Below are 17,195 nucleotides of genomic sequence, written 5' to 3' on the forward strand. Positions count from 1 at the left end.
ATCTGAACAACTTTTTTAACCATCCTTGATCACAACATTTTTAAAGATTTATTTATTTGATGTATAAGAGTGTTTTGTCTGCATATGTGTGTGTGTGTGTGTGTGTGTGTATGAATGTGTATATATATATATATATGCATACCATGTGTATGCCTAGTGTCAGCTCCCCTGGGACTGGAGTGATGAATATTGTGAGTCACAATATGGGTTCTAAAATCAGACCCAGGTCCTGCAAGAGTAACAAGTGCTCTAACTGCTAAGCCTTCTCTCCAGCCACCTTGACCAGAGCTTTTAAGGCTCTGCAAACAATGTCGTTGTTTTTGTTTTTTGGGGGGTTTTTTGTTGTTGTTTTTTGTTTGCCAAGAATTTACCATTTTAATGTCTTAATTTTTTTTCAAAACAGGATTTTTTTGTATAATTCTGGCTGTCCTGGAACTCCAAGATCAGCCTGCCTCTGTCTCCCAAGTGCTGAGATTCAAGGTGTACACACGACCACTGCAGTCTCCATTTTAATATCTTAATAAAATGAAATAGAAAGCAGAGGGCTAATGTGGGGATTAGTTACCTGTACTGCAGGCAGATTTGCTATATCTCAGCAGGTCCTTCCTGAGTGAAATAAAGGGCTCTGCAACGTGCTGCATTTTTCCAACTGGCAATAAAAAGAAAACAAAGGGACTGATTTTTAAGAATACTGTTTTTGATGTAAATGAGGGAAATGTATATATATGGATATATATGAAGGAGTTAGTGGGGGAAATTAACTGAAGGTTTAAGAATGGGAAAATAGATCAAAGCATCTGGGTCTCAGAGGCAATAAAGGGACTAGAAATATGAACAGAGGTAAAGAACAGAGACTTCATAGTAATGATAGTTGTTTTCACCAAAATAGGTGCAAAAGCAAAGGAATAAGTAACAGCAAAGTAAAGAGCATAAAGTAGAGAGGACAAAGGTTAGGGAGCTTTCATGTATAACATTATCTCTGTGAAGTTTTTGATGAAATCTACTAATAGAGAATGAAGGTAGCTTTGTAGTTTTGAAAATGATGTTTAGAATAGCTGCCACGTGAGTTAAATTAGCCAGGCAAGATCATCAATTGACCACGGGTTCAATTAAGATCAATAGCATGGTTGTAATGGATTCAACTCATTTGTTTATATTGTTCCTTCAGTCTTGCAACCTGCAGAGATACAGACATGTGCACGCGCATGTGCGCGCGCACACACACACACACACCTCTCTATGGTAAGAGGGGCTGGATGGGTAAGATATTTTTCTAATATGTGTGGGAAGAGAGGTCTTATTTTAGTTGGAGAGAAAGAAATTAAGCTGTTGGGCTGGAGAGATGGCTCAGAGCATTGACTTTTCTTCCAAAGGTCCTGAGTTCAATTCCCAGTAACCACATGGTGGATCATAACCATCTATAATGAGATCTTGTGCACTCTTTTGGCCTGCAGGTGAACATGCAGACAGAACACTGTATACATAGCAAATAAAAAAAAAATTAAGAAAAAAAATAGAGCTCTGGTGGAAATGGCAGGTCATAGGAGCATTGAGTGCTTGAGAACACAAAACTGAAATGCCCCCAAGAAGCTAATCCTGAGATGTTAGGTTCAAATTGGTAGTCACGAGAAAGGAGAAAATAAGGTTCATGAAAGATGTAGTCAGTGAGGATTTTGGAGTTTTTCATCATGAACAAGACTGCTGAGAAAGTTGGCTTAGAGGGTGGAAGCTATCTTTTGGCTCCAAGTTTAAAGTTTCCGTCTAATGTTTCTTAGTCCTTTTCTGAGCCTGTGGCGAGGTTACGTGCCATTGTGGGGAGGAATGATTCACCTCATCTCTGGAAAACAGAATCAGCAGAATAGGAAGGGATAAGATATACCCTTCATGCGGCTGGAGAGATGACTCGGCCGTTAAGAGCACTGGCTCCTCTCCCAGAGGACCTGGGTTCAGTTCCCAGCACCTACATGGTAGCTCACAACTGTCTGTAACTCCAGTTCCAGGTAATCTAACACCTTCATACCAAGTGTACATAAAATAAAGTTAAATAAAGATATGTCCTTCAGAACCATGCTTCCAGGGACCTACCTCCTTCAGCTAGACCCTGCTTCTTAGTAGTGTATTTAACTATGAACTCATCAATGGATTAGTCCATTGATACAGATAGGGCTGTCATGGTCCAATCATGGTCCTGAGTTCAATTCCCAATCACCTGTCAATGGCACTACCAACTGTGGAGGAAACCTTCAACATAAAACCTCTGGGGACATTTTATATCTAAACTATAATAGGATTGTGTAAATATATTTGTTTCACGTTATAAGGGAATCCAAAGTATGGCTGAATAAGTATAAAGTTAAGTAGAGCTAACAGTAATGATACAAGTTCTCATAGTTCATCTGTACTACTTGTACTACTTTCACAATCTACCTTAGGATAGGTAATCCATAAACAGTAGAAATTATGTTTTTACACCTGAAATCTGTGAATGCCAGGATGATGTCACTATCAGAATTGGTATCTAATAAGGTTGCCCTCTCTGTGCCCTCATATGGCAGAAAGACTAAAAGGTCTTGCTAGATCTGTTCTATCCATGAGGGTAGAGACAGTACTATCACACCCTTAACCTCTTTTTTTGCATTGTTAAGATTATTATTATTTGGAACTGGATCTCTCTATGTAGCCCTGACTATCTTGGAGCTCAATATATAGACCAGGCTGCCCTAGAACTCAACAAAGATCTTCCTGCTTCTGCCGTGGAGTGCCAAGATTAAAAGTTTGGAGATCAAATTTCAACATGAATTTTGAAGGAAACAAAAACATTTAAACCAAAGTATTATTTGTCTAACATTTAATTTCCTTTTAGTTACAACATCTCATATAATTCCTTCCACAACCCAACAAAGTAGATAGAGTTGCCTCATTTTACAAAGCATTTTACCTATGATCCTATGACAGTAACAGAACCAGGATTAGAAATCTAGGTCTACATGACACCAAAGCCCATGGACTCAACCATCATCCTATAAAGCCTTTGTGCTGTAAATGTAACAGTGGGAGAAGACAAATGCTTTAGACAGACCTGAAAGATTTTGAGAGTGTTTGAATTAAGTAGAAAATAGAAAAGCCCAGCTCAGGATGCTGGTGGAAGAGCTTGCAATGAATGGAGATCAGCCTATAGAGTGAGGCCCTATTTTAAAAGAAAAGTAGATAGTAAAGTAGAAAAGTAATTTTTACCTTTTTTAAGCAACAAGAAGTATGATATTCCAATGTGGTACAAAAAGCGTAAGATTGGCTGAAATTCTTTTTTTTTTAATATTTATTTTTCATTATATATACAATATTCTGTCTGTGTGTATGCCTGCAGGCCAGAAAAGGACACCAAACCTCATTACAGATGGTTGTGAGCCACCATGTGGTTGCTGGGAATTGAACTCAGGACCTTTGGAAGAGCAGGCAATGCTCTTAACCTCTGAGCCATCTCTCCAGCCCGATTGGCTGAAATTCTGAAGTGGAATCTCATGCCTACCACTTACTATTTGTATATAGGGAAGCCATCTAACATCTGAACTACTTTCCTTACCTGTTAAATGAAAACAATGGTAAGATTGTTAAAGTAGTTATAAACCTGGTTTCACAGTGTTACTTTAAAGATTGTCATAATGGATACAAAAGGTTACTTTACTATCTGTGTATATGGTGGTTGTCATAGCAATTGTTACCTGTCTCCGCTTTGTTTCCATGAGAAACAGTCAGTGTAATGCACTCAATTGTAGGAACCTAACATTTGTACCTTTGCCCCTGAGCTTTCCTAAGAAGCAGCACTCCCGGAAAAATGAATAGAATTAAGACATTTCCTTAGTATTGCTGGTGATATTTCTATGAAGTATTTTCCTTTATCAGAAAAAAATGTACATATTTGTTAGCTGTTTTCCCAAGAAGTTTAAATTTTCTTTCCTACTATTAGGTATTAACATTAACCGGGGCCTCCTGTGCTTGGGAAATGTAATCAGTGCTCTTGGAGATGACAAAAAGGGTAGCTTTGTGCCCTACAGGGATTCCAAGCTGACTCGTCTGCTTCAAGGTAAGTCCAAAGTGCCTCTAAAATAAGAGAGGGTAGTTTGGAATGATAGTGTGGAGAAAGCAAAGGTGAAACAGGCAAAACACTAGTGGGCTGTCATCCACAGCTAATTGATGAAAAGATGAAATAGCTATTGGCAATCAGATTTCTAAGAGAATGAGAAAATGTCTTTACAGATGGCTTTGAGAGCCAAGGAATCTATAGAATGCCATCTGTACTTAGGACCTTGCATCTGAAAATGAACTTGGTTACATTTTCTTTAATTGACAGTATGCTAAGAAGAATTCTTTGGAGAGTTAAAATCTTCATTGACAGGGCATCCTAGGAATATTTAATCTCAGTAGAGGCTTGTAATGGGCCTAAGCCAAGCCTGGTTTTAAAACCTGATTAACTGCTGAACTCATAGTTTCTCTTGAGTCTAGTGGCATATAAAATAGGATTCTAAATCTCTATCATTTTATGCATCTGAGGTTTTACTATTCTTATGTTGAAACAAATCAAAAATTTGTAGCTATCACAGTAAATGACCCCACACCCATGAGTATATATGCAGCATAAATTTTAATCATTGAACTATAAAAAGAAAAGAGATGAAATTAGGAAGGGTCAGATGGTTGATCTGGGATGGGTGGGGTGAATAGAATCAAAATATATTGTATGCATGTGTGAAATTTTCAAACAATAATTAGAATGCTTTTAAAATTAAAGCCAAATAGTTCTGAAAAATAAAATCAAAGCCAAATCAAGTGTCCCTAAGATTTTTTCTTTCATCTATGAATTCAAAGTCATCAGCCCAAATAGGCAGCTTTTGCTTGCAACCTACTTGTTTGATTTTATTTCCTTTCATTATCCCTTATTGTTCTTTTCCAGATTCTCTAGGAGGCAATAGCCATACACTTATGATAGCCTGTGTGAGTCCTGCTGATTCTAATCTAGAGGAAACATTAAATACCCTTCGCTATGCTGACAGAGCAAGAAAAATCAAGAACAAACCTATTATTAATATTGATCCCCAGGCAGCTGAAGTTAATCATCTTAAGCAACAGGTATAAGATTTTATAGGAAAGTTACAAAGTATGTGAATGGAATGATTTAGCTTCTATTTCTTTGTTCTAATTATATTTGTCAAATAATAATACTAATACGGTGTTTGCTATCCCTTTAATATTAGGGGGTGCCATTGGGTATTTTACTGATAAGAAGTGAAGGGTAGGGGGCTGGAGAGATGGCTCAGTGGTTAAGAGCATTGCCTGCTCTTCCAAAGGTCCTGAGTTCAACTCCCGGCAACCACATGGTGGCTCACAACCATCTGGAATGAGGTCTGGTGCCCTCCTCTGGCCTGCAGACATACACACAGACAGAATATTGTATACATAATAAATAAATAAATATTTAAAAAAAAAAAAAAAAAAGAAGTGAAGGGTAAGAAGGATGGTGGTGGTGCATGCCTTTAATCCCAGCACTTGGGAGGCAGGCAGATCTCTGTGAGTTTGAGGCCAACCTGGTCTACAAAGTGAGTTCCAGGACAGCCGGGACTGTTACACAGAAAAGCCCTGTATTTTAAAAACAAAACAAAAAAGTGAAGAGTAGATGAAGCAAGAACGTCTTGCAGGGCTCAAATCCTGGAGTTCCTTAATATGCTCTGTTAAAGAGCTTGGAACTGGAAAGTATTAAGGGCTACAGATTTTAAGTAAGAGAATAACTTGATGAAATGCGTTTGAAGGAAATTTGGTTTTTGTACAGTAACAACAGATGAGAGATGACTGGCTAGAAAGAAAAAAATAAGACAGGCTTTGTAATAACCTGGGTGAGAACTATGGTCTGTACTAAAGACCGTAGCAATAAAAATCAAGGAACGGTCACAGAAGTAGAGGACAAAGAACAAGAAGTAAAGTATATTGGGATTTGCTTAGTTGCAAAGTTAATGTAGGAAAAGAAGTGGGTAGAAGGAGCCACATTTGATTTTCAAGTTTCTTCCTTGAATTACAAAAAATCATATTGATAAGGAAAGCAGATGGAAAACCAGAGTTGCACATGAAAACAGGAATGATATATTTAGTTTAGGTCATTTTGAACTTGAAAGGTGTTTAGGGAATGTGTATAGAAATACTCAAATATTGCTGACTACATAGGCTTGATTTAGAGGGTATCAGATGAAGAGTAAAGAGGCAGCTCTAAAAGCATTAGCATTTAGATAATATCTGAACTTAGTGAGTACGTGAGAACAAAGTGTTATCACACATGGAGTAATCACTGAATGTTTGCTAAAGAACCAAACGAAGAGGCCCAGACCTACAACTTGAGAATACCAGCTCTTAAAGAATGGATAAAGGAGAAACAGGTAAGAATAGACAGGAAGAAAATCAATGATGTCACCAAAACCAAGGAAAGAGTCCTTCAAGGAGTGTTGCCATAAAAACAAGTTTACTAAGAAGTATAAAGAATCGTCAGGGAAGCTGTTGGCAACTACTGTGAAGTCGGGAGTGATAAGAGCCAGTCAGTGAATGATAAGTAGATAGAATAGTAGATAAGTGAAAGTGAATGGCTTTTCATCCAAGGAGGCAAAATGAGAAAAGGCAATGGCCGGGTAATCAAGGGCAAAGAGATATAAGTTTGTTTTTTAAGTATGATAGAGCCTTTAATCCAGAGAGACTGAAAAGGAAAACAGCAACTAAGGACAAATCATCTTCTAATGGTGAGCAGTTGGGGAATAAGATAGAGAGAGGACTGGAAGAGACCACACATGGCTTAAAATCATTCTCAACAGAAATAGAAAGGTATCTGTCTCTTTGTAAATTTGTGGTGGTATACATATGACTGTAGAGCAGCTCACAGTCCTAGTACAGGAACCATGAAGGCAGGAATTGTATTGATGTGGAAGGTTTTGAGGGTTTCTGGTTAGCTGTTTGGTTGGTTGGTTAGTTCGATTGGTTTTTTTTTTTTTAGACAGACTCATGTAGCACAACGTAGCAGAGGCTGGCCTTGGACATTTATGTAGTTGAAGATCCTCTTCTCTCCTTAGTGCTGGGATTACAGGTGAACACCACTATGCTCAAGTATTGGTGTAGGGTTTTTGTATTTTGTTTTGCTTTGGTTTGTTTTGAGACAGAGTCTCACTATGTGATCCTGACTAGCATAGACTCACTATGAAGCCCAAGCTAACTTTAAAATCACAGAGATCAGCCTGCCTCTGCCTCTTGATTGTTAAGCTTAAAGGTACACAATACCATTTTTGGCCCTATTGATGCAGGTTTAAAAGAGTCAAGTTTTCCTGCATGCTAGAGGAAAGAGGACTTGATTTCCACTTGGAACTGTATTCCCATCTGTCCAGTGCTCACTCCTCCAGCCTTCCTCCGCAGTGATAGTGACTATATGTTAATGTCTTCTTCCTTTTTCTTATTCAAGGTCTCTGTAGCAAATACAAGTAATAACCTGCATGCTGGGTCTTCTGAATTATAAAACAACATTCAATCTGTCCCTTTATTTTCTCTTACGTCTATTTCTATTGACAAAAAATGCCCATCTTCTAATCTACTTACTTGTTTATTTATTCAAACAGTTATATGACAGATGCCACATAAGATATACTTAAGTGCTTAAGGTGTACTTAAGGTTCATGGGCATTGAGTAAAATTATCCTGTTGCTAGTTGTAGTGACTTCATTACAAAGGGTTAGGCCTTATTTCGTGGATTGAGGTTGAGAGTCTTGATTATGTATCCTGTTCTGGTTGGGAACTCAGAAACTGTCTGTGTAGCCATGGCTGGCCTCAAATTTTTGATCCTCCTTTCTTAGCTTCTCAAGAGCTAGAATTACAGATATGTGCCACCACACCAAGTGAGAAGTGGCTTTTGATTGTGAATTAGCTGATTATTTTTATTGCATCTCCCAGGTCCAACAACTGCAGGTCTTGTTGCTACAAGCCCATGGAGGTACCTTGCCTGGAAGCATAAAGTAAGTCATAGATTAATTTTAAAGGTGTTTTCTTCTAGAGGGTATTTTGCCTGTTGACTGTTTTCTTCTGATAGCTTGTAGTTTCTCAGGACACTTGATGTCCAGGAAGTGATCCTGCCAACCTTGTCAATTACTTAGGATTTCAGTAGTTATCCTTATGTAATGGAAAGAACATAGATTCTGTACCCAGAAATGTATTAATTAGAATGCTCCTTTAAGGAAGAGCTGTCTCTGCCATCTACTTATTTATTTGACTACTTAGTTATATACATAGATTCATGAATATTTATTCTTGGGTTAACATCCATAGTTATCATTTGGTTGATTTCTTTGTCCATTCAGAGTTCCTTCAGATGGACTCTTATGTCCTTTAACAAATCATCAAGTGTTCGAGCATTTAAACAAGATATTACAAATGAGTCTCTTTGTTCCAGGCCTGGAATTAACCATATCTCCAAGGAGCCTTGGTTTCCTGTATTGGAAACTGGTGTTTAGAAACCAAGATCTGTGTGGTTTCTCTAGCTGTGCTCACTGTTGCTGGGGTATCACTGCCCCTGAGCCTTCTTGGTGGGTAGGACTCAGAAATGCTTGCATGTATAATAACCTACACATGCACTCATCTACACTTTTGTATCTATCTAGATTGTATGTGTATTAAAAACCACAGTTTTCTACTGATACTTTTGATTTTCTTCCAGCACTATAGATTTTAGTGTATTTTTTTACATCTTAATGGGTAAATTTAATTGTATCTTAAGTATGCCTAAATATTTTTAAGTCCACAAAGATTGAATATGTGACTAACTCTAAATTGGCCTTTTCTTCTCAACTCTACCCATTCCTTCCAACTCTATCCAGCCACTGATGTCCCTAGTAACAGATTTACAGTACATCTTGAATCCAGCAGGGAACAGTGTTTTCAGCCCCTCAGTGGAATCACTCTCCCAGCCACATTCTCAGGCAGCAGTGATCTGGACTCCTCCCAAGTTAGCACACAGTGACACAGAGGAGCATTCCCAGGACTGATGATTCTAAGAGAGGAAAGAGAAACCCATCTTTCCTAGCATTCCAAGATGTTCCTGAGTACGCCTACTCAAGCATGACTTTACAGGGAACAGGAAATATAGGGGAAACTACAAAGCTTCGTGACATGGAATTGGATAGAAAAGCAGGGAGACATAAAGGATAAATGTGTACATTTTTGTGCCTGCCACAGTAGTGGCCTCAGAGGTATAAGGCAATAGCATAGTTCACTTGCAAAGATGAGCTTCCAACTCCCAGAAATAGAAAGTGCTAAAGTACTACCTGACAAACCTCTAGATGGCCAGCCTCTAGGCCTACCCTTAGACCCTACTCTAGAGTCTGTTCCAGGGAGTGAGAAGACTCTAGCATCCAATTGTCACAATAAAGTAGAACTCCATGATCCCGTCAGCCTCAAGGTCCACTCTCAGATCCCACCCAGGAGAAAAACGTTTAAACAAGAAACAAATGCTAGTATTGCCTTTCCTGGGAGCTTATTAGCTCTCTTTCTAATCTGAGAGCCTCAGATCCAGCCTAGGGAGGAAAGCAAGTCTCAACTATATTTCTCCTTGTTGTAGCAGTGGGTTCGTCCATTTCTAATCACTTAACCTTGCTTCCTTTTCTGGAATTCTGACCAACTGATAAGCTCAAACAGCAGGTATACCCTTGCTTTCAATTCCCTTGAGTATGCACCTAGAATTAGAATGGCTAAATCTTGTGTTAATTCTGCTTTTAATTTTATAACTAAACTACCATACTGTTCATAGGTAATGTACTGTTCTACATTCTCACTAGTAGTAGACAAAACTTCTAGTTCCTTCATATTCTTACTAACTCTTATTTTGATGCTTTTTGAATGATAGTAAACCCTAATTTGGGCCTGCATATTTTAATCAGTTCTTTGCTTATTATGTTAGCCCCTTGTGGTATATGTTACAAATATTTTCTTCTAATTTATCATTAGTCTTTTATTTTGTTATCTTAGGTCATGGGTTTGTTGTTATTTGTTTGGGTTTTGTTTGTTTGTTTTGTGTGTATGTGTATTTGCAGTACTAGGGTATCAACCTAGGTCTTCACATATTACTAGATGACTGACTGTTCTACTGCTGAGCTATGTCCAGGCCTTTTCATAGTCTTGATTTTAAGAAGGAGTCTTTTTTAAGTTGCCCAGGCAGGTCATGAACTTGGAATCCTCCTGAGCCTCTAGAGTAGCTTGTAGTACAGGCCTGTGCCATCAGATCTTTTTTTTTTCTTTTATGTATTAAAATGGATCAATCTTTTTTACTGCCTGTGGATTTTACCAGCTATATTAAGATCTTTTATACACCGTAAAGTTTACTCCTCTTACACATACTACTCAATGATTTTTATTAAATTTACACAGTTAAACAACTGTTACCACAATGCAGTTTTAGAACATGTCCAGACAGATATCTTCTACCCATTTTGTATTGCTCACATTTATATATCCACCACAAGGAAACCACTAATCTGCTCATTGTTTGTAAATATTTGCCTTACTATAGACATTTCATATATGTGGACTCATACAGTATATTGACTTTTCTTGACTTATTTCATGTTATTTTTAAGATTCATTCATATTAAAGCATATATATGTTTCTAGATAGTATGCCATATCTGGATATACTACACTATTTGTCATTTTATAGACTTTTAAATTGTTTATGAATAGTGCCACTGTGTATCTTCATTTGCAAGTGTTTCTGTGGACTGACATTTTTATTGGGGAATGAAATTGCTAGGTCATTTGTTTTATTTATTTGTTTGTTTGTTTTTGTTTTTGAGGTAAGCTGTCACTATGTTGTTCCAGCTGACTTGCAACTCACTACTGTATAGACCAGATCCTCTTGCCTCTGCCTCATGGGTACTGAGATATCTGTTTAACTTAATAAACAGTAAAACTGTTTTCTAAAGTGGTTATACCACTCATATTCTCCTCAGGCTTCTGAATTTCAATTCATAGTTTAAAGTCTTTCCTTATCCCAAAAGTAAAAATAAAAGATGCTTTGGGGCAGAAGAGATGGCTCACTGATTAAGAGCACATACTGCTCCTGCAGGGTTTGATTCCTAACCACCCCCGTTGGGCGGTTCACAACTACCTGTATGTGACTCTAGAGAATAATACACCCTCTTCTGGCCTCTGCAAGCACCTGCACCCAGATTTCCTGTACACACAGGCAGATGTACACATAAACATAAAATATCTTAAACATGTTTTTTTGTAGTACTCATGTTTTGCAATTCAATAGACTCAGGCTATTGAGTTGGCACAGCTGATAAAGATGCTTATTGTCAAGCTTGACAACCTCAGTTTGCTCCCTGAAATCCATGGGATATAAGGAAACAAGCTGTTTCTACTCCTGTAAGTTGTCCTCTAACCTCCACATATGTGCCATAGCATGTATGTGTGTCATCCTCCCACACCATACACAAATAGGTAATTGGTTGGGTGGGTGGGTGGATAGATAGATAAAGTAGGTAGGTAGAGAGATAAAACTTTAAAATAAACTACAAGAAACAATGATTCATACAATTCATCATTCAATATTTTATAAAAATGCTTTTTTCAACAATGTATATTTGTACTTTTAGACATGCCGTATGGCAGTTCACAAAAAGTACATTTTACATATTGAGTATTTTTAGCTTTTTTCCTTAGAGTGTATCTTTTTTTTCCAGGATCTGTGTTGCTGGAACCTTTATTCTTATTTCTGTATCTGCTTGTACTTGCTTAGCAAATTTGAATTCCTAGCATGGACAACTAAATAACATGTGAAATAAGAAATGCTTTTTTGTTGGGTTTTTTTTTCAGTGTGTTTTCTTTTTTGTCTTATCTTTGCCTGGTCCAAATCCTGCTTTCTGCTTTACTCCTTTAAGCCCTTCCCATAATATGGGTGTCCCACTTTATTTTGTGGTTTGGTGTTGCTTTTGTTACAATCTTGTGGAGAATTCATCTTTTTCTTATTACTCTGAGAGCTTTTATGTGCAGTATTTTCTGTACATATATATGTAGATACATAGGTATATTGCCATGTGCCTTATCCTCAACATGTCTTCTTCCCTCTGTGTCTCTTAGTAACTCTCCCTGACTCTGCCCTTTTTCATCCCAGCATCCTCCTTGTCTGGCTCTCCTGCCCATTTATCGGCGAGTCAGTTCTTTATTAACCAATGAGAGTAATACATATTCACACTGTACAGAGAGATTATTCCATAGCATTTCTTTATTGTCTAATTAAAAAGGAAGGCTTTAACTGTAACTTAGTAAAACTATATGTAACAAAAACAGTTATCAAGCAAGAATTACAGGTACAATATATAGTCCATTTGTATTTGGCAAAATTAGAGAAAATACTCTATCTATCTTATCATGGTGAATCTAAAGTTTTACCTCTAATTTACCTTTTTATCATAACTAAGGAAAACTATAATTATAACTAACTAGTCTTCAACTCCATCAAAGACCCCAGAAGTGTAAAATGTTACTTAATGACAGGGACATCTGGCTGTCTGAACAATCACCTTAGGGTCTTCTGTAACATTGGAGCATTCAACTTTGGCTTACAGGCCTAGTGGACCTGCCAGGCTTTTCTGGAAAACAGGGTATTTTGAAGGACTGTTCTACCTTGTCTTGGCAAAGTTTGGCAGTTACCTTTTTTGTATGCGTTCTCCTGGTCCAGTTTGAACAGAATACTGTCAGCAATTGAAGCAAGGGCAGTTTTTTGCCCAGACAGCTGTCTGTTGCCATTAGGAAGGCAAACTCCATATGGAGTTTCTTCCATGCCCTTTATTTTCTCTGAAGTAAATTGGTCCTACCAGGAGCAAATGTGTCTCACTGTCATGAAAAGTCACCTTAGGTTATTAAACATATTAAATGCTATTTTTATAGGCCTTTGAAGTGTTTGAAAACCATTTATCTGTCTAAATATATCTGTGTATGACCTTGAAAACATGCCTGATATAAGTTGGACTTATAGATGACTATTAATCTGTATTTCTTCATTATAAATTATATTTTTAAAGGAGATGCATAAATATAATACTCCAAATAAGAGTAGACTTATACATACCATATAAGAAAATTAAATTTGTGTCAGTATACAAAATCCATACCAATTAAAATATTTTGAAATTAATAGTTGTTTTTTCTTTGGTTTAAAAGTAGATTCCATAATCTACCCTTTTATCCTATCATATCTATATCCCCCTTTTTCTTTTCAGAAAGAGATCCTTGTATCTAATCTTTGTTCAGCGTTTTTCCTGACCATTACCAATAAGAACTTGTAACCAACCCCCCCTTAAAAGATAATAAAAATTTATAACCCATTTTGGGGGAATGTGGATGTCGTTCTCTAGACTACTCCCTATTGTTTATGGATGCTGATATCTTTGGGGGCACCTTGAGACAACCAGAATAATTGTTAAGTCTTGGCTGGAATAGTTTGTGAGACTGGGTAATCTCAGCCAGTAGCCTCAAAGCTGTTTTCGATGCAGAATTTTGAGGAGACTGTAACAGGTGTTCTGGGATGTTGGACTATCTGGGCCATCCGTTTGTATTAGTGTCCAGTCCCCTTGTTCTGAAAATACATAAACTTTTAAAGGTAACATATATATATATATATATATATATATATATATATATATATATATATATATATATATATATATATGTATGTATGTAATATGTGATGTGTGCAAGTCAGTTAAAGATGATTTTATTGTTTTATGTTTAAGCAGGTAAAAAACACATTATGTGTCTTTTTTTTTTTTTTTTTTTTTTTTTTTTGGTTTTTCGAGACAGGGTTTCTCTGTGGCTTTGGAGCCTGTCCTGGAACTAGCTCTGTAGACCAGGCTGGTCTCGAACTCACAGAGATCCGCCTACCTCTGCCTCCCGAGTGCTGGGATTAAAGGTGTGCGCCACCATCGCCCGGCTCACATTATGTGTCTTAACTAGTTCTTCTAGGTTAAATTTTTTTAATACCTGTAGCCAGAATTTCAGGGGCATTTCCCTAATCAAACCTGTTTTCTTTAACCTGAAATGAATTCACAGCTTCTCATTGCCTGTGGAAATAAAAGCATAACATCCTCCCCAAGGTAACATATCTTTTGATTTAAATTTTGAAATCAAGACATTTTTTAAATATATAGGTTGGTTTAATCTAGCAGCTTTCATATTCAAATGTGTCTCAGCAGCTCTCCTTCCTTTATTAGTAATCAGAAGATCTAAAGACTACACAAGAACATATGGGATCCAGACTCTGTATTTTCCACCTTTATGTGGCTTATTTTTTTTTGTATTACTTTAGTCCCTTTTTAGGATTTTATTTTATTATTTTAAAACTAGTCATGTGCTGCTAGTGCATCCCTTTAATCCCAACACTTGGGAGGTAGACCAGGCCAGATGAGTTCCAGGCCAGCCTGGTCTACAGAATGAGTTCAGGACAGGCTCCAAAGCTACAAAGAGAAACCCTGTTTTGAAAAACCAAACCAAACCAAAAAAAAACCCTATGTTTCTTTTTTATAGCTGTCTATACATACTCTTTTCTCTCCCAAGCCTATGTATATTTTTAAACAAAACTGTAACCCATTTTTTCCTATCTGAATCTGTCTTTACTGTGTAACTGTAATCTTTTCTGTTTGCATGAACAAAATCCCAAACCATCCATGCAACACTTTGGCAGAACTTGCATTAGCAGCTAAAGTCCACATGCAGTGGCTGAGAGACAACTCTCTGTATGGCAGCTTGTGTAAGATACTACAGGAACCCAATGTGGTTTAGCTCATGGCACACTGGCAAAACTCAGGCTGGCAGCTCAAGTCCGCAGGCAGCTTCTAGGAGATAAGTCTTCACATTGTTGCCATCATGAGAAACATGAACTAGAAAGCCAAGTTTAGCTCTTTTTGTGTGTATTTAGAGCCCTTTTAAAGATTTCTCAGGTTTTTTTGTGGCGCTTCATTGCCTGACACTGGGTACCATTTGTAGGTGGAATTTTATGTCCCATCTCTTCCCAAGTAACTGACATGGAGACTTAATATTAATTACACATGCTAGGCTGATAGCTCAGGTTTATTGCTAACTGTAGGAGGAGGGAACTGCTTGTTCATCCCTGCCACCCAGAACCGAAATAACCACACAGAAACTGTATTAATTAAATCACTGCTTGGCCCATTAGCTCTAGCTTCTTATTGGCTAACTCTTATATTAATTTAACCCATTTTTATTAATTTGTGTATCTCCACGTGGCAGTGGCTTACCGGGTAAAATTTCCAGCATCTGTTTCTGGTGGTTCCATGGCATCTTTCTGACTCTTTCCTTCTCCCAGCATTCAGTTCTGTCTTCTCTGCCTTCCTAAGTTCTGCCCTATCAACAAACAATGGCAGTTTCTTTATTCATTAACCAGTGAAAGCAGCACATAGACAGAAAGACCTCTCCTTCACCATTATTTCAGGGCTAAGCTAGCTGGGTGGCCGGAACAAACAAGCGGCCTGCTGCTACAGCTTACTAGCTCTTACAATTTAAATTAAGCCATTTCTACTAATCTACATATTGTCACGTGGCTAATGGCTTTACCTGTCCTCCAGCATGTCTTGTTCGCTCGGTGTCTCTCAGCAACTCTCCCTAACTCTGTCCTCCTTCAAACCAGAATTCTCCAAGTCTGGCTCTCCCACCCAATTTCTTCCTGCCCAGCTACAATGAGAGTAATACATATTCACAGTATATAGTTGGCGTAGTACTTGGGGTATGGTCTCTGAAACTAGATTGCTGACTTTAAATCCCACCTTCACTATCATCCCCTAGTTATTTGCCCTTGGCTTATTTAACCTCTTTGTATATTAGTTTCCTCAACCATGAAATGAGAATCACAAAAGAACCTACTTAATGGGGCTGTTGTGAGAATGAAATATTTAATGTACATAAATGTTTATTATAGAGCCTAGCACATGCTACTGTGGAAGTATTCACATATTTTAGTAATGTTTAAATATTCCAGTATTAACCTCAAATTGTAGTGAAGAGTCTTCTCATAAGTACTAAATTTTTCTTGGAAAAATGAACAGTTCTCTTAAGTATGATTTCTCCACTTAGAGAAATATTTTAGGAAAAAATAGTGAGTTAAAAGTATCACTACTTTGAAGCTTCTTGAATGATATGGAAGTTTTCAATTTAATGATAAGCGAATAAAAAACAGCATTCTAAAATAATGCTGTGTATGTTAATAGTTTTTGAATGAAACATTCCTTCTAAAGAGTCTTGGCAAAGTCTTAACAGGGTGATAAGAAACCTTATTGTGTGGCCTTGCTATTAACTTTTTGATAAAGAGCAAGTTTAAGAAGTTAAGATCTCTGAAAATTGAAGTCTAAAACTAGGTGAGAGGTCATGTTGTATTCCTGAAATCATTTGTCATTTACTGAGATTGTGAACAGCTGCTCCCTGAGCACTACTTCCTCTGTCTGTCTGTCTGTCTGTCTGTCTGTCTGTCTGTGCATGTGTGCATCTGCAAGTGCAAATACCCATTCATGCATGTATGAAGGACAGAGGTTGTCATTAGGTACCTTCCTTTATAAGCACTTCACCTCTTTTTTCAGCTAAATTTATTATTTGTAATTGTGTGTGTGTGTGTGTGTGTGTGTGTGTGTGTGTGTGTGTGTGTGTGTGTGTGTGCATGTGAGTGCTGGTTCCCTGGAAGCCAGAGGAAGGAGTTACAGGTAGTTGGTTGTAAGTTGTCTGCTGTAGATTCTGGAATCTAAACTGCAGTCCTCCGCAAGAGGAACAAACTCACTTAACCACTGAGCCGTCTCTCCAGCTCCTGTCAACCTTAATTTTGTAACAAGTTTTTTCGCTTAACCTGGAATTGATTGATTGGCTAGACTTGACTGGCCACCAGTGAGATCCACAGTCCTATCTCTGCCTCCCAGCACTGGAATTACAACCACATTCAGCTATGCCTTGCTTCTTACAAGGGCACTGGGGATCCAAACTTGGGCCTTTGTGCTTGCGGAGCACGCATATTTTTCCAGAGTCGTGTTCATGAGTCCATGGCCTCCTTAATTCTTAATGAGGAGTTAAGGGTGGGAAGAATGGGAGAATGTGTATTTTAGATAGTTAGCCTTCATTTCGTAAAC

General features: G+C 37.7%; 1 protein-coding gene across 4 annotated transcripts in view; it reads left to right on the forward strand.

The window, feature by feature from the left end:
* The window catches only part of LOC121444948 (chromosome-associated kinesin KIF4), a 106,239-nt gene that overhangs the window by 41,156 nt on the left and 47,888 nt on the right, over positions 1–17,195 (forward strand). For all 4 annotated transcript variants that reach the window (XM_041646899.1, XM_041646903.1, XM_041646902.1 and 1 more), the window contains exons 8-10: positions 3,965–4,081; positions 4,949–5,124; positions 7,969–8,030. In XM_041646899.1, the coding sequence (XP_041502833.1) occupies positions 3,965–4,081; positions 4,949–5,124; positions 7,969–8,030 (355 nt within the window). The remainder of the gene's footprint in view (positions 1–3,964; positions 4,082–4,948; positions 5,125–7,968; positions 8,031–17,195) is intronic.

The sequence above is a fragment of the Microtus oregoni genome, unplaced genomic scaffold (genome assembly GCF_018167655.1).
Source record: "Microtus oregoni isolate MIOR12 unplaced genomic scaffold, Mior012 000150F_ref0000365, whole genome shotgun sequence".
In the NCBI taxonomy this organism is placed as follows: Eukaryota; Metazoa; Chordata; class Mammalia; order Rodentia; family Cricetidae; genus Microtus; species Microtus oregoni.